Raw genomic sequence first — 24,047 nt, forward strand, 5'->3', positions numbered from 1 at the left:
GAGGATCACATAAAATTCTGTAAATGCCAGTAAAGAAAGCGGCAGCAAAATGTAAATGATTACAATCACCCAAAAATAACACATCGCCAAGAAAACAACTGATTGTCCGAGCGGTTTTCAAATTAAGGTTTTTAAAGCAGGGACCAAGAAAAACTGGCAGATGATTTAACATCCTTAAAACATAAGAGAAGACTCTACTCTTAGAAAATTTTTGTCTTAACTCTGATCTGATTTAGATAAAATTCTCACTAATTTGGGGGGCACACACAAATCTAAGTCCATTTTTCTCCCCGTTTAATGCAGTTTCAAGAAAATGCAGTTTTTATGTCAAATAATTCTGTTCGACCTCTTCTAGGTACTTTGTCAAAAGCCGTGATAATGAGTATGCCTGCATATTCTACAAACAGTAGAGGGTGCCAAACAACCAATCTTGTCATTTTGGGGATCAACCAAAAAAAGTCACCAGATCTTAAATTTCTTTTGTCAAAACAGTTGGGTATGCGACTCCGAACCATATGCACTTTCCCGGAGTATAAAAGAAAAACAAATTGTGGATTGTAAAAAAAAACACAACTTCATTATTGTTTTTAAAGATTAGGGTTGGTCCAAAAGTTTCCTGGGGCACTAGTCAAACTCGGCGTCTATAAATTTAAACAAAAAATATAGTGACCAAGCACATATATTCTCACAAGACTGTAGCCTAAAAGAGACCGTGTGACAAGCAGGAATGTAGGTGCTGTTCACAGCGCGACACTGTTAGCACGAATAAACAATAGTTAGATTTCTTTCTTTTTTGTATTTGAATAGCTGTAAGTCTTTACTCGGGGCAGTAACCTAAGCGGTAAAGTTCAGTGCCCTTCAATACTCTGTCCTAGTAAAATGCAGAAAAGCCGTCACGTCGAGTTTGTGCTAATGTTGCCGCGCAGTGTACCTCGTGCAAGATCTCTGACTAGAGTCACTAAACGAGCTGTGCTTCAAAGTAGCAACACTTCGGTCATCGGATGGATGGATGGAGGGATGGATGCTAATCAAAGCCGTATATGTAAAGTTTGGTCAATGGGAGGCGCGGGCAGAGCCAGGGCGTGCGGCAGACTCGGAAAGAGGGCTTGGCATGCTCTCTTGACCAACCAGAAGCCGAAAAGAATCTCCTAGCGGTGGTAGCGAGAAACAGTTCTGATCAAAGGTCTATGTTCGTATATGGTTTTAATAAGCGCGTAAGAGTGAAGTGGAGTAACTCTTTGTGGTTGAAAATAGGGTGCACGTGTTGTTTTGATCATGATCATGCAGAAAGATGTAAGAAACGAATGCGCCGCTCAACTCTGTTTTGCTCGGGCAGAGTGTGACCGCTCGGACGGCAGATTCTTGGCCCTCGGCGCTTGGCGTACGGATATGTCAGTCGTTCCACTAGTCGCCCTCTTCCACCATCGTTTTGGATGAGCGTGATTGAAACATCACGTGTACCATATTTTCAGTCACCGAGAGTTACACCAATGCAGTTATCAGGTTTGTTTCTCGCGACCACCGCCAGGGTATTATTTCCGGCTTCTGGTTGGTCACATTCGAATTTCTGAAGACGCCCTGGAACACGCCCAGCCCGCTTTCGGCCAATGGCGCCTCCTCATTTGTCTCCTATACTTCCCAACGAATGGCCAAATTCTCTACATATGGTATACGGCTCTGATGCCTGACGCCATAGAAGGTTTTTTCACTGCAAAAATAAACGCATGCGTCGCCGAACGCTCGTTCTCCGCCCAAAGGCGGCACTAGCAACCCAATCCAGATGCCAAAGTTTCAGAACTACCAGCCGTTATCTTCATTCAAAAGTTGGAAGATATTTTCGGAAAATTTTCAATGGAAAAATGAAAACCGACGGATCTCTCAAACAAGCAAAGCTGAATGGCACAAGCAGCCGAAAACGGGCAAAAACGAACCCCATTTTCCCACTAAAATTTTCATAAAATGGCTCGTAACTTTTGAACGAGATGACAGACGCTCCTGAAACTTTAACCTCTGGTTTGGACCGCTGGTGGCTACATTTCAATGGAGAATTAGCACTCGGCAATGTGTAGCTTCTTTGCGCGGCGAAAAAAAAAACACTATTTTGTTTTAGGACACACTGTATATGAAGTTTGAGAAGACACATCTTCTAAGCGCAATGATCCACTCTGCACAAAGCCCGAAACTGGAAGCAGCAACAGAAAAATTGGGTAAGAGTGTGGCAATACTCTAGGCAGAGCTCGTTTCATTGGCTCCGTCTTCGACCTGCGGCAATGGCATGCAAGCTCTGGCTCGGTCCAACGCCTCCGCCCGGCGGGGGGCGCTCACCTGTTAGCTGCGGTGAAATCTTGGCTACTGCAGCTTGACCACCGTTTCATGGCGGCCAAGTTGGACGTAGAAGCCGAGATGTGGCGGTTGGGCGACGGCGTCTGTCGCGGGGACGGCGAACTGCGGTAGGACGAAGGCGCCGGAGACGGCACGGGAGACGCAGACGTGGAGCTCTGGCCACCCTCGCTGCGGAGCAACGCAAGTAACAATGGAGATCAGTTTCGCTCGTACAAACGTGGAAAACACTTATATTAGAAGCGACGGGTTTAAGGAAACACCAGATTAAAATGCCTACCAAGCTTCAACGAGACGTAGACGAAACTCGGAGGAAACTCCGATCAAACTCCGATAGGGCTTCTGCGAAATGTTGTTAAGAGTATGAAGTTTGTCGTTACAATTTATGCCACGGCCCATGAGTGGTATCGGTGTTGGTGGTACGAGACTAAGAAAGAAAAAGTGTCCGGTAAATCTTTCAGTGCCTGCGTACGAGCGCCCACCGAGGCTATTACGAGCAAATGTACCAGCGATACGGCCATTCACGCTAACGAAAGGTTTACGAGCATTTTGAGCGATAAGATTCTGTCGAGGTTAGCTTTTGCAGCTTTGCAGGATGAGGAGTTGCTTAAAGGGCCCCTAAAAAAAAGAGAAATGTTTTATTTTTAACAGCCTGGTTGAGACACGCGTGTCAAAAAATTAATTTTACGCGAAAAAAAATTTTTTAGAGCAATATTGAAGGCGTGAGACGCGATTTAGTTGGCAGCCACCTCCTTTACACTTGTTTTCTCTTTCGGCACTTCGGACGCGTGGAGGAGAGGTGGATCGGCCTGGCCTTCATGATTGAGATGGTCATTCCGGAATGACCAGTGATGTCATGAACATTGAGCGCAGAATTTCAAATAAATCTCTCGCCGTCAATATTACCCTAAATTTTTTTTTTTTTTTTTTTTGCACGTAAAATTTAATTTTTGACACGCGCGTCCCAACTAAATTGTTTAAAAAAAAAAACATTTTTTTTTTTCTTTTTAAGGGTTCTTTAAAGGGGAGCTCCGGCGAAATTTTGATACTAGTCGCCGATTTGTCTCAACATTGGTTCGACACATTAGTAAACACATCTTAACTGTAGTAAACCAAAATACAAATCACAATACTAATTTTTTTTTTTTTGCAAAGTTTTTAAATTTTAATGTTCGGTCCGAGAAAGTCTAGCAGCAACACTGAAATTGCAATGTCAAATGTCGCGATATGGTGGGAGTACAGCTGGTTCCCGGCAAGTCACAAAAAGTTTGATTGTGTGAAAGGAAAGCTGGGAAAACTCGGGCCAGCAAAACAAAAATAACAGTGCGGAACATACTAAGTTTTTTTTTACACAGTCCTGTCGACTCGCAAGAGCATTGAAAAATTTCAACGATATTTTGTGGCATCACCATCGTCTGCCGTTTTCTCGATGGCCATTTTGAATACAGCGATAATAAACGGCACGCTGGGGAGAGTAAACCAAAGTAGTTATCTAAAAAAAAAAGTCCACCGGAGCTCCCCTTCGGAGTTCAAAGAGCGCCCAAGGGAAAGATGATATTGGGTGCTTATTTTGCGGTTTCGTACACCACCGGAGAGGATGAGCCACTTCCCCTACGAGAATTGCCAAACCCCTCGGCGCCAACCGACCTGTGGAGGGAGGTCGTGGAGGCAGTGGGGAAGTAGCTGAGCCTGCGAGAGGGCGCCGAATGTGGCGACGGGGGCTGGTGGTGGTGGCCGTTGTGGGGCGGCACCCCGTCCACGTGCGAGGACGACGAGCTGTTGCTCGTCTGCCGGTGCAGCGAGTGGCGCTGCTGTGGCTGCGGGTGCTGAGGCAGCGATGGCAGGCCCGCCTTGGTCGGTGTCGTGCCGTGGCTGTTGGAGTTGGTGATCACTGGGGCTGCAAGGAACGAGAGAGCGGAACGCTGAGCCGGCTGTTGAGGAGAAACTTCTTTTTTTTTTTTTATTTATCTGTTAATGGCATTGGCCCTCGCTCGAAAGCCGTTATGGAATGGGATAAGATACGTTATTGCATCGAAGTTATCGATTTAGACAAAAGTATACTTAGACAAATGCAGCAAGGTTACTGCTTGTACCATACAGTAAAAAAAATATTTACAGAAATTCACTCGTAAGAAACAAATGAATACAATGAAAGAAAATCGTAACGTGATTCCAGCTCAATTTGAAGCATACAAAGACCTAACATTTACAAAGTGAGCACCGGCGATATACACTTCAACTTTATTGACTCACATTTTTTGGGGGAAAACAGCTGTTCCAATTAAGATTCAAAATAACCAAATTAAAGTGGGCATCAAGGTTTTGCCACAACTATGAACGACGTAAAAAGAAGGTGTCAATTTAACTTTTTGGCTAATAAGCTAGTAATGAATACTATATAAAAGAGCGATCATGCTGGACATTGGAGAGAGAAGTAAACTCCGTTTCCCTCACCGCAAAAATCAACTCCATTTTCGACCACCCAGTCGCCGCCCCAATGTGCCGCAAGTGCGTGGCACCACATGCCAGAGTTCTGCACTTACCGTTATTGAATTAAAAAATTACGAGCATTTTCTTAAAATTTTATTGACGAGGAAAAGGAGGCTAACAAAGTTTGCCAACACAGAGATGAATAGCATCTGCTACCGGAAACAAGCCTCATTCCCCAACTGAACGTCTTCAAAAATTGCTTGTAAATTTTTAATTGGACAACGGTAAGTTGTAAAATTTTAGCATTTGGTCCCAACCACTAGCGCTACACTTGGGCAAAGAGTGAGCATTCGGTGAAGCATAGTAAACTTTTGTGATAAAGAAAACATGGTTCTCTTTTCTCCCAAGCACCCAGTACTACAATTGGGTGGTAACAATTAGCTGTTAAATACTATCCAAACTTAGCTGGAAGTTCCAGTAAGGAGTTAACCTGTGTCCCCCCACCCTATTACTCGGCAAAAAGTCTCACAGAAAGTTCATGGTGACACCCGTAAGTTTTCCTAACAGACAACTTTTTGTTACGTGAGCACTTGCCTTCTACAACAGTGTTTCCACCTGTCTCAGCATTGTTCATTCCTAAAGTGATAATTTCACATATGTTTCAGCCACATGTGACTGCTCAGATGCTAAAAGTAAATCATTAAAAAAGTGAAGAAAAAGTTGCAAAGAATGCGAACATTCTGTTAAACAGTGTGTACCACTGCTCAATCAGCCTATACACACTAATGTTTCACCTTGAGGCTTGGGCACTCATAGGCACCTCAAAGAACACAAATCTCGAAAAATGGGAGACAACTTACCGTCTATATCCACCACGGCAGCATGTGGGCAATTGAGTAGTGAGCGTCAGAAAAGGCAGTAACAATGCAACCAGAGCCAGAAGCAACTAGCAGGTAGCATAAATAGCACAGGGAACTACATAGTGTCATACATGACTATTACCTAGACTCCCTGAATTTCAACACATATAACCGAACTGTGCCGTTTTTTCAAAGCTTAATTATCTACAAGTACGTTCCTCTAAATCTCCCCATCCTCAACACCAAAGTCCACGAAAGTGCTTAAAAATCAGTGCCACGACGACGAGACAATAGATGACACAAAACATGAAAGGCACCAAACAGTGTTCTATTTGTCGTCATTGTGATTTTTAACAACTTGCAAAGCTAGTAAAAAGATGACATAAAGTGCTTCTGTCTCTAGTTATCTTTATCTGATTGCATACTAATTTTCTTCCTTTTCACAAAACACACCCAGAAAACTATCTTCCAATAATAAAAAACAAAAACCCCATAAAATCTAACACGAAAATTTAAACATTCACTTGGCCTCAGGATGTTGTTTGTGCCTCCTGTTAAGAATTCTTGGCTATCCGATGTGTCCAGAGACTCCTCACCCAGTGGTACTGTTGGAAACATTGAGGAAGGTAGAAGGCAACAAACAATACCTAAGGATCATGTGAATGTTTTCTTTATTTTTGTACAAACTACCGAGTTCAAATTAAGTTTCCAAGCCGCTGACACAGGGTATCACTTGTCATTGGATATGAAAAAGCACTCATCACTTCCAATTAAGAACTTTGTATTTTCTTCATAAGCTAAAGTGGATCTCTGCATTGAGATAAAGTTGCCTTTCCCCGTGCTTGCTGGTGCCCAATGTTTCTTGGCACAAGAGAGCCCAATCTCAGTTCAAACTTGAAGCAGATGACAAAATACCCAGAAGAGGAGGAGGGGGGGGGGGGGGGGGGGGGGAGAGCAAAATAGTGATAGTGCTGCCATCTGCCAGACAACACTCAAAACAAGCTCTGAAACTGAAACACGAGCCAGACTCATGTTCAAGCTTTCTGGTTCGTAATGGACAGCATGAGTGACACTCGTGGCTAGTACAGGGGTGGAACTCATGAAATGTACCTGGGAGCAGCCACGGGAGCAGCTGAAACAGCTGTTTTGGAGCAGGTTGGGAGCAGCTAAAACTACGTTCTGGAGCAGGCTAGGAGCAGCTCAGATCAGTTTTCATTGCACTTCAGCTTGCGTCTTAGACAAGCATGGGAGCAATTTCAATCGTACTTAGCAGAACAGATGAACATGAATGGTTAGGGACCTAGGTAGATGGAATAACAGTGTAACAGATGCGAAAACTTGAAACTTTGTGAGCCTTAATGAGAATCAAAAAGCCAGTACCCTGTTTCTCAAGATAGCGTCCTTGATATTTTCCGAGCGGCTTTCAGCTGCTCAAAATGCACACCAGCACTGCTTATCGCACAACCCACACGTGTTTGACATAGTAATTATATGTGCGAACCCCGTGACGTGCGCAAGCAATGGACGTGCAGTTGCACGGAGGAACAGGGCAACAAATTTTGCGTTTATCCTATTGTGCAACTCGATTACGAAGCAGCAGACTACGATTAACGAAGTTATCGTATTTGAAACGATAAGCAGGAGCAAGGTTAAAGTACACCGAGCAGATCTATCACTCGCAAAAGAGCTGCTGGCCGGAAAGGTTTCGGATCGGACCGCGTTTCAGTTCAATCAAATCACGATTTATCTTGCGAGAATGCGGTTCCAACTTCTAACGACGAAGTACTAAAAGGAATATCTTGCTCATTTGTTTTCAACTGGCTGACGTCCGGATCCCGGGCCGCAGAGCCTCAGGCAATCTGACGCTTAACGACTCGACCTCACCTCAGCCGACTTGCTTAACCGCTTATGGTTGAAGAATAACAATCCAGTCGCAGGTGGCGTGGCGCTTAGAATCCGAGTTTTTTCGCGCGCTTCCGACTCGGGATACACAGGGAGAATAAACAGAACAAAGGATTGCAAGGCCGACCAGGCTGAACGCGCTCATTGTTGCCAATCGAGTCAATAAAACCGAAACCAAGACAAAATAAAAAGTTTCTTGGCGCACGTTTTGCGATCTGGCGCATAATGGCGCGAGGTATTGGCTGTGGCGCAGTTTCTGCAACATGGCGCAGGATGGCGCAGACATATGCGTCTGGCGCAAAATGGCGCAAATGGCGCAGCCGTTCCACCCCTGCTAGTAGTATAGAGTCTGACAGCAGGATTGTGCAAATATTCCAATTTTCGGATAGTACTTCCGAATATTACGTTATTCGCTATTCGCTTCGAGATTTATAGCCATATTCATATTTTTCTAAGTATTGGTCGCGGCTAGTTAGCCCCGTTAAGCGTGCTTCCTACCAAGCACCAGTGCACTGCGGAGAAGCAACACCCGCCGAGCTCGCTTCCGCGGATGTAGCTTCTCCGCAGTGCACCGGTGCTCGCTAAGCAGCGCACTTTACTGGGCTAGCCCACTGCAATCCCTTAGAAAAGTAGAAATATTGCAGTCTCATGCTTAGGAGAAAAACAAAGTCAAAGAGTGATGGCACACGTGCGCCTGGTATATTTAAAGGGACAGTAACACCACCCCAATTTTTTTTTTTTTTTTTACTTTTTGCCAGGCATTTTAGTATGGTTTCAGAAGACTACCCAATGAATATTTTGCTACAGAAAAAAAAAACCTGCTCGAAACCGAACCTGCGCACGGAGATCGGAGAAATATAGGGGAGAGAGTGCAGGAAGTCACGTAGCTACACCCAACCATGCGCTTTTTTTTATCCCCCCCCCCCCCCTTTTTCCGTTTTTTTTTCTTTTTTTTCTTTTTTTTTTTTTCCCGCGTGCAGCAGATGACATGCGTTGCGGGAACCGTTAGCCGTGCAATTGCTTTGCAGTTATGTTTGTTCCGCTTTTTTACATTAAAGAGCCGGAAATGAGTAGCGAATGCCAGTGATCGGCTCCGAAAAGAATGCCCCCAAGATGTTGCGTGAAGAGCTGCCTCATAGCTTGTGCATTCGAAAATAGCATTGTGCTGCAGAGTTTGCACGCGTTTCCGAAAGATCAACGGGATCACCCATGGCTGGCCACAATTACTGCAGAACCGTTACGGGCACCTCGGAAAGCGGACGCTACCCGATTCACATGCCCCTTGCAGTTTGTGGAAAGTGATTACATTGAGTTCGCAGGTGTCAAAAAGGGAGTCCCATACCATTTAGTCCAGCGACGTTTCGTCCACAACCTTCGTTAGTTTTTTTGTTGTTTTTTTTCAGCGATAATTGTAAAAAAATATGTAAATATCGCAAAATGGTAGAAAAAGAAAGTACGTTTACACTGTGGTTTGAACCTAAGTTCGCTGCGTGTGAAGCGGACACCTTTCCACTTAGCTACTGGGGGAACTTTTTCGTTCGTTGTGTCTGATTCCAAGAAGTTTCAGCGAGTCAAATGATTGCTTCGAAAGCTCGCTCCAGCGCCAGCGCAGTAGCACGAAACAAATGCGCGGAAACTTTGTTTTCTAAACTGCTCGTTCGACCTGCAAGCCTAGCCTGCCAGTTACGTCAAGGCAATAAAAAGCCTGGGTATACTTGAATTATCGTTTTGGCATCGTTTTGCAGATTTCACAGAAACTATTCCGATCTTCGCCAAATTTAATAGCATGCCGTAAAGGGGTCTAGGATTCGTATAATCTAGTTACTTGGAGTAGCTAAAAATATCACCGTGGTACCCCTGTAAGCATGATGCAGTAGTGAAAGTCTCGAAGAAACTATTTGATATTCGATTAAAAAATATTCGGTCAAAACCACTAATCGCTTCAAACACGAAATTCACTATTTGCGTATGAGAACTAACTAACGGCAATCGAAGCTCGTACACCGACCGAATTCAAGAAGGCAACGCAGGCTAGACTCACCCCTGCCCTCGAGCTGGTTCATCCTCCGCGCGAGATCCGCGATGGTGCTCCGGAGGCAGGTGATCTCGTCCGTCTGCTCCAGGATCTTCTTCTCCAGGTCCGAGACCCGCTCTTGTAGGGACATCTCGTCCCCGTGGTTTAACATGTCCTCTGCAAGACGCAGACACTTGATCAGAGAAATGATCGGATACAAAAACAAACACAAAATTCAAAACAGAAAAAAAAAAAAAAGTTTTTAGCTGCGTGTTGTAACAGTTATCTCGTATCTCTCAAAGAAGGAACAAGTTATTTACGTCACGACGACACTTTTCAGGACAATGCTTGTCTTGGCAGTAACAATGCAACCAGAGTCACAATACTCATGCGAGTGATTGGACGACGGTAGGTTGTGAAAGGTACCATCATCCAATCAATTAACGATATGATATGTAGAAGGGTATTTTTAAGTTTAATGCTGACTGCTAATATTTAAGCTTGCGTGTTTAAATTGTTTTATTTTCATCATTTTTATTTGGTGCATTTACTTCCTTTGGGCTTCTCATCATTAGTAGGATCTCTTCAGTTTTATTTCTTCACCTTTTTTATTTTGTTAATGTTGCATATTTGAAGACCCTTATTCGACTGCCCGCTCTCCGGCACCACTTGTGCCGAGTACAACTCAAAGTGCCGTGCGCGCGAGGTTTTGCATGGCCACTGGCCCCGCGCTTGCAGCGCCCTCTGGGCAGCACAGTTACTGTATGTATTACTTTGTTACCATGATTTTGTTGTCACCTTCCTAAATTTATATTTGCGTCACTCATATTCGTCTTTACCACGTGTGAAATTACGAAATGTCATTAAACTTCTAAACGCAAAAGAAACAAAAAATGTGTGTACTCATATTTTTGGCTTTGCACGTTAGCAAACGTGATAAAACCGAGGCATTTTTGGCGTGCATGATGTGCACAAATAAAACAAAACTCTGGGCACAATTACCAGCTTTCAAGATAGAAAGGAATATATAACATAAAAAAACGACTTCTCAAGCTCCCATGCAACTTGTAAAAAAAAAAAAAAAAAATACTATGCAGGAGCCCCAGCCGATACGTAATACACGAAAGTGCTTACTTCTTGTCATTTATTTAATGGCCGAAATAGGCTGAGAACGAAGAAGAAATTAGTCCAGAACAGCTGGGAAGCATCTTGCTGGATGCAAAATGACTTCCCACAAATAGCAGCCACTAATTGTGCCCGCAGGGTAAAACACAGAGCTCTCAGAAACGTGCTTCCTCCACAACCACTTGTTATTTCTGGCAAAAAATGCTCATATGTTGGGTCAAATCTATCAAACATAAAAAAAAAATCAAAAATCCGAGCAGATTGTTGTGAACAAATCTGCGGAAACCAGGTGTTCTCACAAAGGGTAAACTATAGGAACCGGTACATATAGCTCAGATTGCCCCCCGCTATTCATTTGTAGTAAGGAAAAACAAAGAAATACAATAGTAGAGAAATGCACAGGACAATATTTTCGTTTACCACCATGTGCTAAACGTTCCAAGTAGATTGCATCATTCACAGATTTACCAAGAAGCCTATCGTTTCAGAGGTTGTAGTGATGGGAAAGTACTGTGGCTAAGTATAGTACACTGTAAAACCTTTTATTTTCGCAGCGCTGATCTTTGGCAACCACCAAATTTCGCGATTTCTAAACTCTGGAATTTGCCTCTACAGACAAAACAACTATACGCGTTCGCGAATACTACAATTCGCGAAATTCGCAAAAATTAGGATTTCGCGAACACTAAGGTTTTCATTGTGCAGCCAAGACGTGCACAGACGCACGCGGCTAATGGAACCAGGGGCGGATGTTGGAATTTCCAGGGGGGGGGGGGGGGGGGGGGGACGTGTGGACAGATCAGGCTGTAAACAACGGCCAACACTGCCTGCATAAAACGCACGTGCGTCGTGCGGTCATGACTAGCCTTAGCGCATGCTCCCGTTAACCGTGATTCTCACGTGACTTCCCGCTCCGCGCGTCGCTCCATTCAAATGGTCCAACCGGAAGGTCACGTGATGCGCACCTTTCCAGCGGCAGCCTCGAACGAAGTAGGGTGCCTAGATGTCTGTCTGTCTCAGGGTGAAGACATCCATTGTTGTCCGGAATGTGCCAGCGCGTGACGCTCTCGCGCACTCGGTGCGTGACTTGGGCGGTAAGATGGCGTCTATGCATCAGCCAGAGCTACGCGCTCGAGCTGAGTGACACCGGATTGCGCGCACTTCAAACTGCATAAAAAAACGATTGGGCGGAAAAATGGCTGAGATGTCACCACTCAAGCAAAAGCGCGCGTGTGTATGAAGGCACTCTAGAACGAAGCGATTTACAGCGCCCCTGGTTTTGAGAGAGTACGTCAGTGTTGCCCAACTGCGCTGGGCTGTGGGCTTTCTCTTCAGTGGACTGTGGCAGCTTGCGTAGGCGCAACCGGAAGTTGGTAATCATGTCGTATTACACCTGAGACTGCGGTGGAAGAAATCGGAAGAACTTTCAGTAGAAGGAACAGACACAGAGAACGTCTCAACGTCTCAACGTCTCTGTGTCTGTTCCTTCTACTGAAAGTTCTTCCGATTTCTTCCACCGCAGTCTCAGGTGTAATACGACATGATTAGCTACCACCAGCTCGCCTGCACACTCACCGTCTTTTCACGGAAGTTGGTGGCGGCTAAATTTCGTTTTATTTTTTATTTCGTGTTCTATGGCGAATACAATTTCTCGAGGTTTTCTTTTAAGCGTTCTACTATATTTGCGACTAAAAACAAACAAATGAAAACTATTTTTGGTGAGTCTGTGCGCGACAGAACAAATGGAACGCTTGTCTCATTTTATATTGATATTTTTAAGGTACCATTCACACAGCCGTGTCAATCTGCAAAGGTTTGAACCGTCGAAAATATTTGAACACACAGAAAAGCCGAACTGCATGAATATTACCCGCTCACAACATGAAATTCAACGAGTCTCATCTATCGAACAACATATATATGTTGTCCGTACCCCACGGTGCCGTGTTATCCGAACAGGGTTTGAGAAAGGACTCAAATAACACAGCTTATCCAATACCCAGTGCCGACGACAGTCATTTCACAACGATCGAATTGAATCCGGCTTGTTTTGGGGCACGTTTGGAAGAGAGCTCCCTTTTTGCGCAGTACAACACCAAAAGCAAATGAACGAACGTATCTATTCCAGCCCCGTACCCCGGACCCACAAGCTACTTCTCGCGAAGACCGGGAACATAGCCGGGAAATCTTTTCAGAGATTCTCTCAAAGGAAATAATCCTCGAAAAAGGCCGAACGGCACGCGTCGCCGGCTGCTTGACGTTCGCTCTCTTCGTTCGTTTCCTGCAAAGCCCAAGCCAGGCTATACACGTTTGCAAGTCCGGTCTCAGGGCGCCGCCATCTTCCTCAGTGGGGTGCGCTCTCGGGAGCGGCCATAATCCGATTACGACGCCTTAGCAAGGCTTCGTAATCGGATTATGACTGGTCCAAGCGCACCCCAGACAGGCAAGATGGCAGCGCCCTGAAGCCGGACTTGCAAACGTGTATAGGAGTACCGGCGGTATTCCCTGGCTCTCACAGTAGAAGATAACACAGAAAGGGGGAAGCATCCTGAACAGGCGAATAAAGTAAGAACTTTCAAGAAAAGCCGGCGAGTTCCGAATGTACAATGCAGCTGGGGAGCCGCGCTGACCGGGTTTCCACAGCTCAGGAGGGTGGCAGAACTTTCTGGCTGATAGGGGTCGCTCGAGTTGCAAAATGGCGGCGGCCAGAGAGTTCTTTTTGCAAAGGCTTCGACTGGCGTGTTTAGGTCCCGAAGCGGCACCAAATGACGTCACAAAAGCCGGCCTTTCATGTCGCAATCCCGACGGTTAGTGCTAGAAGCCCCTGCAAGAAGTACGAGCGAACGAGGGTGCCGCGCCGTCGTCGCGGAGTCTCAACTGCTGGCTGCTGGAGCTTCCGTAGTCTGTCACACAGGAGAGCGACCTGCTGCAGCAGAACAGGCGTCCGCCACATCAACCAACGCTGTTGTGACACCGCCGGGATCGCGGCCTTCGACACCGTGACACTTCTATGACGTCATCATCGGGCGGAAATCGAGGGAGCACTTTTTAGGGCGCGGTAAACATACCAACTTGGAGACGCGTTCCAGAAACCATAACCGAACGGACGGTCCCCCAAGCAGTCGCCCATTTCGGGGGGTGCCCTCGCCCTCGCAGAGAGATCGTTTGTCCAGGGGCCGGACAAAGCAGACACCTGGAGAAGCGACACCTCCCTCCCCGCAACAAGTAACAGCCGTAGCGCCCTCTATGAAGATGTCTCTCTTTGAAACCGAGACGACGACCCGACTGGCGAGGTGCGAACTGCGGGGCCGTGCGCGCGCATAGACCCCCCCAAACAATGCGACGATACAATATAAAAACTCGGCCATCATTACGGCACCGCGTGATGGAGGCAGCGGGCCCCAGTTGCGCAAAGTGCACGTCCATAAAAACGGTAGAATAAAAAAACGTAGAACTAGCGGCGGTTAAAAAAAAGCACGAAAAAGCACATCCAGTTTTATAGCTTCATGACTCGGCTAACGGCTCACGTAAGGCGAGAGAATGCCAGGATAGAGCGGACATCGGGGCCGCGCACCCGCGGGCACTTCTGCTAAGTATACTCTATATGAAGTCATTAGCGGCAGGGGGGAACGAACCAACAGGGCGCATCTTTCTTCTTCGACAAGAATATACAAACTGACTGAAAACGGCAAATATTGTATATGAACGAAACGTAGAATACTGGCATTAAGATAAGCGTACGCAGCATTGCGCCTACTCTAATGCTAGCTCTAATCCACAAGAATAACGACCCATCATATTTTTTTTTATGTGACATACGTTTTTCCTTCGGGAGCCTTCTAAGGCGCAAAAACCGAGTCGACCCAGAAAACAATATATCGTGTCATCACCGAAAAAGGACTTCCTCGCAGGTGGCACCTCATTCCCATTGGCTGGTGCGAGCGATCACGTGACCACAGCGCCAAGTAATGGCGTTCGCGACGTCGAAGGACGCCGTACGAGTCTCGAAACGACCGCGCAGAGGTTTGACGACCGCAAAAACGTATTCTGCACATCACGACCTTCTCCGCCAAGACCAAAGTGGTAACGCAAATTTTTTAATAATATACGGGAAGTATGATTAGTGTACCCTCCAATAAAAAAAAATTAAAAAAAAGAATGGTGGAAACGTGCGGGACAGCCCTTGAAACTCGACAGACAGAGGACGTCAACGTTCACGCCTAATGAAAACCCGCAGCCCGCATGCCGACAACGTGTGGTACGTGTCACGCATATGAGAAGAGAGACGGCGTCGTGCGCGTATTGTTAACCTCCGTCGAAACAAAGTCGTCGTCTTCGCTCTTCCGATTACCCGCGGTGGTGCCAAGGTCAGACCAACGCGGGGAGAGCTCCAGAAGCCCCCGTTAGCCGTACCCTCACCTACATACGAAACCTCCCAGCGGCCGCCCATCGATCTGTTCAGGGTCGTGTCGCTCGGTCAGGAAGCGGACAGTTCGTGCATGTAAAAGTACGGCCTCTGGATGCCTTCATCTTGTTACTGGCGCGTGTAGATCGTCTGATAGTCCGGCCTCGCCGAGACTTGTCCACGGTTGCCAGACTGGCGCCCAAACAAAGCGTTTTCTATCCACGGTAACCAGACTTTTTTTTTTTTTTTTTTGGTAATTTTAAGCGTGACTGATTTGTACGGGGACAGTGCGATGGAAGCTACTCGTTCATCGGATCAACCAACAGCCTCCTCTTCATCGCCGTACCCCGTTATCCTGGGTATGGGCAGAAGGAGCACGATCACGTGGTGAAAGGTGGTCGTGTGATTGGTCCAACGAACACGTAGCTTCCACCGCACTGTCAGCTTAGGGGTGAACTGAGTTTACAGCAAAAGAACCGTGCTACTAGACTTGCGTAACAACAAACGTATTCGATTAAATTTTAGCACGGCGCGTAGACGCCCCATGAATAGTAATCGAACGGCAGTGAAATGATTGGCTCAAAAGGACGAAAATATACGGGTGGCCCTGACCCTTCGTGTTATAACGACCTACAATTCGCTTACAGCACGACCTAGCTAATTCATTGCGTTAGCCCACCTGAAACGCCGCGCCAACAGTGCTTTTGATCAAAGTCGGTTAATTTCGTTATTGATACCGCGGAATTTTTTTTATTGTTTTACGAGATCTAGAAGAAAAAAAAAAAAAACACAGATTAGCAGTAATTAAGTATCGAGCAAAGCTGCTCAGTTATCTCCTGTATCGTTTTGTCAAACCTTGTAACTCCCACGCCTTTTATCCTCTTCTTCCTCTCATCTTTGAAACTCTTATATATCCCCAAAATCGAAATGATAAAAAAGAAAGAAACAAGCAGAGTCACTAAACTTACAGCAATGCATCGCATAGTTAATACATAGTTATACATCAAATGTACTAGAAGAACACGCAACAAACACAGCGCTGTACTTGTTCAATTCCCTACACTCGTGTTTTTCTTTGTGTTTTCCGCACCTAAACGCTAATTGCGCGTGCTCCACCACTAAACATTCGCTAAAAGATTTACGAGTCCCTTTCGAGCGAGTCAAAGGCAACTCGCACACACGAAACCGAGCGCCACAGACACACAACTAGCCATCGAGTGGTTGACCGAAAACCTATATAGCGCATATATACGCCCCGTCCACCAGCAGTACCACCACTGTTTACGCTCCAGCCCAAAGGCGACCGCTCAATCACCCGATTCACAAAGAGCCAGCCCACCCGAATAGAAGTTACCAAAAAGGGCTACGCTCGATCGGAGCTCCCGATCGAGGCTGATAACAATGCCCCATTCAAAGACCGCGCTGCTCGACTGTACACACTCACTGCTTCTATCTAATCTCGAGCAGCGCCACGCCATACGCATACCGGCCAACGTGTTTCGGATCACTTGACCATGAACGCTTCAAGGAGACCGCGCTTACAGCGGTCAAACGATCGATACGCAATTTCGCTTCTTTTAACTAAGAAAAAAAAACATAGCAAAACCTTATCTATTTGTTTATTTTAAGTAGGCCTCGCTCTAGAAAAGAAACGTGCCGCGTTTTGTGGGGTAATAAAAGATACAACCAAACACAAATGGACAAAAAAAAAAAAAAGAGATAAAAGAAACGAGCGAACTATATGAAGTCACACCTGGTGTGCCACACTGGATGCTATCTCTCTCTCTCTCTCTCTCTCTCTGATGCTTCGTTAACTCTTTTAGTGGCCCGTTTTTGGCGCGCGCACCCTGCGTTTAACTACAACTAGAACGCGGAGAACACTGGCGAAAAGAAGCCATTAGTCCGCACACAAAACCAAGAAAAACAAAAAAAACATCGTGCTCCAATTATACGCGCCAGACTTGCCCATGGTTGGTTTTAACCGCGTTAGGATTGTTATCTCGTTGCGCTGTTGACAAACGAAGTCGCATTCCTTTATCAATTGTACCTACATCGCCCCGTATCAGGCAGTGTATAGGTACGCGTGCGCAGTGTAGGTTCGTCTATACTAGAAGATAAGATCGACCAATTACATTTCAATCTGATGATAGGCACCCAAGTTCTGGCTAAGGTAATGGTAGAACTGCGCACTGCACTAAATAAAAAAAATAAAAAATGCGAGGCTTAATTTTTGTTTTTACGTTTACGTTTTTTTTTATTATTATTATTATTATTTGCGACTGGTATTTTTAACGTTCTGATCGGTTATTGGCGCAACGTGATTGTCTAGGCAGGTATAAAAGGAAGACGCTCCGGACTTAAGACCGAGGAACGCAATGAAGACTAGAGCTCAAAGAAGCTAACGATGAGAAACGAACGTATTGGCGAAAATCGTCCACCTGATAACTTGGAAACACCAAAAAAGTAAATTAAATAAACGTGCGGAAGACGAACTGCCTGAAACTCGAGCCAGGATTTTGTTTCGGGGGGGCCTGCCCATGACAAAATGCTGTATGAGGGGGAGGAGGGAGAGGATGTCCCAGCCCCCCCCCCCCCCCCCCCCCCCCGCACCCCCCGGCTACGTGCCTGGGTAGAGTAAAAAGTAGAGATAACGAACGGTATGCATGAATCGACATTACTGTATAGTCGAATCATACGACGAGTGACCGTAATGGTCCACTCCGATCTCATACAGTTTAAACTCCAAATAAAAGTTCTAAAAGAAGGAACCCTAGCGTCATGGCGATTTTGGGAGAGAAAAAAAAAAAGATTAATCCAAGGACTGAACTTGGAACGTGGTGTTTCACAGAGCCACATTCCAGGTGGCGGCTTGAAGTCGACGAAAAGAACTTATCCGGGTCAGTGGAGGTCACCCCAAAGGAAAGAGCAAGAGATAGGGGGGGACAGAAGAGCGCAATCCTCGGGCACATTCAGAGAAGCACTTTACGGTGCCACCCTCGGCCACCACAAAGTCGCTCGGTGACCGTCAGTGACCGTATACTCAACCGCCCGACCGTTAGGCAGCTGCTTGAACGAACAAACACAAACAAACAAACGCCAACAAACCCAATGCCCACCTCGACGGAGAAGACCATCCGATACACCATTAAAAAGTGAGCAGAGAGGAAAGAGATTGAAAGAAAAAAAAAAAGATGGGATGCGCTCCTCAAACAAAACAGAAAGAAAGAAAGATACACCGGCCGTTGGCGTGATGTAATTCACGCCGAAACAGAGCGCAGCGACCGGAATTACCGATGCATCGCGCCATCCTTTCCTATTTGCACGAGAGCTTCCGACACGAGAGGTTACATTAACTGGAGATATATACCATATATAGTGAAATAAGCGAAAGACGTTCCCAAAAGCAAATTTCGTGGATATCGGAAGTAGAGCTGCAGGCGGGAGACGCAGTAAATACCGCTCTATCGAAATACGCGGTCTTTCTTTTTTGTTCTTTTTTTTTCTCCCACATAAATAAACACACACACACAAATGGAACTTGTGTAACGGACTACACGGTCTTTGTGTTTGCCCGTGCGAAAGAAGCAGATTTATCCCTATATTCCCGTGCATGAATAGACTAACCAAGGGAATTCTATAGCTCTATTCATCGTACGACTACCGGTAATATAATTATTTCAGCAGTCAAGATTTTTTTTTTTTTTTTTGCATTTGTTCGAATTTAAAGAGCGATAAAGATAAATCATAGACAGGTTATTTATTTTAATGTTCATTTCATCATACTAAAGTTTTTCTGCGCCGTTGGTTTCAGCTTCCAATGAGCCAGATATACTTAAACGATTAGCAAAGAGCACCTGGTGGATGTCGCTAAAGCCTCGTTTGTAATGCCCGTCTAGGAACATTGACAGGTAGTGACAGTAACTGTCTCGCCAAGAACTACACATGCTCTGAACCTGACGTCATCCCGACAGCTCTACGGCCAGCATATAAGAAGAGGGGAGGGAGGAACTCCCCCCTCAACGGGACTCTTTTTTTTGTGTGCACCAGACGTCGGAATTCTCCCTCTACGAGATTATAGACGATTAACCCGTCACTCAAAAATTCACACAAAAGCAGATTTGCGGTTTGCTGCGGTGGCCCGATGGCTGGCGTGCTTTGATCGCTTCGGTGGCTGGAATGGCCAGGGAATCCTGACGACGTCAGCCTCGCCGCAGCTTTGCTCGTCCCGAGACAGACTACGTCACGACCGCGCCGGATGTGACGTGCTCTCCGCTGGCTGCTCTCGCTTGCCAGAGCTTGTGGGCCGTTTAGAATAAACACGGCCATCAGGCTCAAAATACAAGCGTGCGATTGTCATTTACGGATATTGTGGATCATATCCAGCCTTTTTCTGAACACGACGGGTATGTTTCAAATTTCGTTGAAGTATCCCTTTCATACACTCATTCGTTTATTTTCTTTCTTGGTTCATCGATCATGCGTTCCCCGTTCTCTGGACGATCAGCTCGATTGTGCTATACGTAGCCACGTCTTACTACCGGATCGGGAACCACACCGCCAATGCATCGTACACCTATCACATTTTGGTCGAACAATGCCTGCTGACATGTGTTCGAAGCATACACACGCACGTATGCGAAACGCAAGCTCGTCTGCTTCTCTTGCAGGAGTTGCGATGATTGGCTCTGATTGGCCCTGATTGAAGGATAGTGGGTAGACCTAAAAGCAAACTGCCTTGAGGTCTACCCACTATGCTTCAATCAAAGCCAATCAGAGCTCGGCGTCTTGCTGACGTCACCGCAACCCCGGCCAGAGAAGCAGACGAACTTGCGCTCCGCATAGCAAGCGTGCGCTTCCAGCGTGCTTGAGGGCGTGTCCGCAGGGCGTGGCGAGCCCCCGTGCATCTCATTATCGCTCCTCTCAGCCAATCGGATAGCAGCATCAGCCGGTGAGACCACTAAAGAACCAATCACGAAGCGACAACTCAATATGCCAAGCCCTAAAAAAAAAGATGCAAAAATATTTAAGATACATAAAGAACTGCCAAGATTGGAAAATATACAAAACACAGACACACACACACACACACACATGTACGCATACACACAATGTGATATGTGATTCTGTTTCGTGTTCACCTCGTTGGCATGTAGCACGGAGACGTTAGATGTATATCATTTGCGATGTGGAAACGTTTTCTATTCTTCTTACAAAAACTTTGAATCAAAACAGAAACTAACAAAAAAAGAAAAAAAAACGAGAAGTAACGACGGGACATTACGCCGAAAGATTAATAACAATATTTCATGCAAAAAAAAAGAAGATAATAATAGCCTCGATCATTTCATGCCACAAGTGTTTAAAATTACGCAGAACAAAACTCACAGAAAGGTGCACACAAGCGAAGAAACGCAAAAATACTATTTTTTAATACTAGACATAATTTTCTAAATGCGTTTTTCAATGTCATTTTCAAAGTAAATATTTTGATAATATTTATAAAATAACTGACATATCTACGTTTTGTTTTTCTCCCGTTCCACGGCCTCCAAAACATTCACCTCAACGACACCCACAGAATGACGTCATCATAACGTGACCTCACTTCACCAACGTCCCTCGAGAAACGCGCGCGCATGCATGAAATGGCAGACGCTCTCGTGCCCTAGCAGACGGAATGCATCTTCAAAAACCGCACCCGCCTCGACGACAACCCCCTCCACACAATTCATTCGGCGTTTGAGGCATGCATTGTTGCTCTGCCTCGCTGCAAGACTGGAATCTGTTTCCTGCAAAAATAATATATTGACAAGACAAAAAAAAAAAAAAGTTTCGTCCTTGGTTGGTTATTGACGCCAATGTCGCAACGTGACGGTGAGTCGCGCGCAAGCAAGAAAGACACGAGGAGCATTTTTTTTTCTTCTTTTTTTTTTTTCGTCAAACTTACGAAGCGGAACGGTAGAATGTCGAGGTGGAAAGTGTAAATCACGGAGAGAGTAAATCACGCGAACTGGCGCGCTTAGCGGACAGAGAAGCTTACCTGCCGTTCTCTCGTTCCGACCGAATAATAATCACCGTATTTCACCTCGCCCTTTTTACCATACTCTTGGCGTCTCCGTCTGTCTCTCGCTATCACTCTTTTTCGTCTAATTTCGATCGATTAATTCCACAAATAAAATGTATGTTTTACCAAGTAAGATAGAGAGAGATTAGCCACCCACACAATGTCCCAATGGCCGCATAACTCACCTGCACAAACAGTACTACTGCATTTTTTACGAATGTTTTGTAATAAATCTGATGGAATTAAAATGGAAGACCCGGTAGATATCACAGGCACTTTATATATATATATATATATATATGTGTATATATATATATATATATATATATATATATATAGAGAGAGAGAGAGAGAGAGAGAGAGAGAGAGAGATACCCACACAGGGTGTTTCACGAAAGGTGGACAAGAACGTACCTCGAAGATTTTTAGTGGAGTATGTAATAAAATTTATGTAATAAAACTCCACCAAAATCTTCGAGGTATATAAGACAAGGTTGTCACGCTAATCACTATTTTGCAACGCACGCTGCTTTAAAACTGCTCGCTATGTACATACGCCCTCACCTTCGGGAAACTATTTCTCGTTTTCAGAGAGCTGAATCTATAGGTACACTTCCTTGAAGCCAGGAGTGCGGGCTAGCTCGCGCTTGTATAGCTTTGGCTGCAGTGTCAGGTTAAGGGTGAATAGGGTATAGCTGCTGCACTGTGGAGTGCCATGTTGGACGAGATTTGCCCCCAGACAGTCTGCTGTACTATGTTTTCAATGGGTTCGTTGCTTTCAGTAGAATCGATGCGGGAGACGTGTGTAAGGAGAAGTCTGTTTTAGTGGAACCAATTTGTAAAATGTTGCATGTATTGCAAAAAAAAAAAAAAAAAGTTTTTTGTTTTTCTTTTTTTGGTTGAAACGTTTCTAGAACGGGGACGCCCGTGACCACGCCTGCTGTGCAAGAAGCGAAAGTATGTATGCGAGCCGATCAGTAGAGGCACGATCGGAGACAGACGAGAACGGAACCTGGGCGGTGGCAGTGGGGAGGCGAGGGAGCGCGTCCGCACAGCCAGCACAGCGCGACCACGCGGGTATTTCGCAACGGCGACTGCAGGAGGGGTGGTGAGGAAGGGAGGTCGTTCTCCCTGCGATCAACCAACTGGGCTTTTCGGAACAGCGGCGGCCTACAGGGGGGGCATGACAGCGAGAAAGAGAGCCTTGCCGCCTGTGGAGGAACGACGGGGAGAAGGAGAGCAGTGCTTCTGCCGTAGAGTGGGGTTTCGTGCTCGGATATGAGCATTCTTGGCCGGAAAGAGGCACTAATGTACCGCTGCTGCAACACAGGCACTCGTCGATTCACAAGGGTATGTGTACACTCTCGGCTCAAACCTGAATTGTTTCTACGACGCTAGATGTCCGTCTCCGAGGTGATAGCTGGGTCAGAAGACCAACCAGAAATCAGGTATTGAAGGAATGGTGTGCGTGGGGTTCTCGTTTCCCAGCAACGGGCACGAATTCCTCGAGGCCCCGAGAAAACTTTGTCATCTTGGCGCGGTTATCTATAGATATAACCCCACGGTTAATCGAACTGGGCCGTACCTCCGACATAAAAGCGTCCGAGCTTATCGCAGTTGTGGCCCCAGTGACGGTCGCACCAACCAACACCTTTCTTGGCGTCGGTCCGCGCGTCATGGCGGTAAAGTGCTTCCAAAACACTGCTGCCCTGTGGACCGTCAAAAACAAGAAAGTGTCATACTAGCGGCGGCTGACAAGCCGTAAGTGGTCGCCACGCGAGCTATCCCGGCAGTGACGTCACGTCGCCGCGGTGGCGCTGCCCTCGACACGGCGCACGCGCAGAAGGCTCCCTCTCACACGTATCTTGGTTTCTGCGCGCGCGCAGGTGCCGACACCTGGTGTGGGCGTGTGGGCAAACGCGGGCCTGTTTGGCAGCTTTTTTTTCCCCCGGTCACGGAGAAGTCGTCGTCTCTATTTTCTGTCCCTTTGCTGTTTCTCGTCTACCCTAGTCCCAGGTTAATTCAACATGGTTAACATTCACCAGCTCGCCTGCACCTCTACTATAGTTTCTATATTTCGGCCATACACTTACGGAAAATTATTATTATTATTATTATTATTACAACAATTCCAACGTAACCCATCACGAGATTTGGAACTAGGGCTAGCGACACGCACGCTCAGAAGCGGCGTCTTCGTTCCGTATACAGCCTTTCCACAAGCGAGCAGCCATCTCGAATGTCGTCCATTCTGGTATGAGATAAAACATCGTTTTGATCTCTCCACGCCGCCGGAAAGTGTTTACGAAAAGTGCATGATTGTCACACATCCTAGCTTTGCCTCGCCTTTATCTTCTCGCATATTCCAGATTGAAATATTTTATCGTTTTTTTTCCTCCCGCATACCAGATACGGAACACACGTGACTGCGAACGACAGGAAACAGAAAACGTCTATAGACATTTTCCACGGGGGCGCCGCCATCTTGAATTGTCGTCACTTCCAGTATGGGCGACGACAAAATAGTAAAACGTTTCAACCTCCAACCAGTAAAAAAATTGAAGGGAGCCAAATCGAGAATGTGTGACGGTTAGGCTTATATCCTAAATGTCTTCTATTGGCGTGGCGACGGCAAAGTTGTGTTTTCGCCCATACTGGAAGTGACGTCAATTTAAGATGGCGGCGCCCTTGTGGAAAAGGTCTATAGAGCGCAGTAGAGGAGAAAATACGGTCCATGAGAACCCCTCGCATCGCCAGATTCCAGCCGCCATTGCTGACCTTCTCTCGTCTAACCGAGATACCGGGCCACTGAAACGGGCGTTGACGAGCCTCGACGGAGGCCAATGCTGGGGAGAAGGACACGATAGAATATAGGGAGTATTCACTGGCGGTCATAGCCGTGTGCGC

The 24,047-nt window shown here is 46.1% G+C and overlaps 1 protein-coding gene across 12 annotated transcripts in view; it reads right to left on the minus strand.

The window, feature by feature from the left end:
* Nucleotides 1-24,047, minus strand: part of LOC8033381 (echinoderm microtubule-associated protein-like 2) — a 120,909-nt gene that overhangs the window by 40,019 nt on the left and 56,843 nt on the right. For all 12 annotated transcript variants that reach the window (XM_042288658.1, XM_042288650.1, XM_042288661.1 and 9 more), the window contains exons 2-4: nt 9,574-9,723; nt 3,988-4,237; nt 2,326-2,511 (exon numbers count right to left, since the gene is read on the minus strand). In XM_042288658.1, coding sequence (XP_042144592.1) covers nt 2,326-2,511; nt 3,988-4,237; nt 9,574-9,723 — 586 coding nt within the window. The remainder of the gene's footprint in view (nt 1-2,325; nt 2,512-3,987; nt 4,238-9,573; nt 9,724-24,047) is intronic.

This window comes from Ixodes scapularis, unplaced genomic scaffold (genome assembly GCF_016920785.2).
Source record: "Ixodes scapularis isolate PalLabHiFi unplaced genomic scaffold, ASM1692078v2 PGA_scaffold10__122_contigs__length_95168666, whole genome shotgun sequence".
Lineage (NCBI taxonomy): Eukaryota > Metazoa > Arthropoda > Arachnida > Ixodida > Ixodidae > Ixodes > Ixodes scapularis.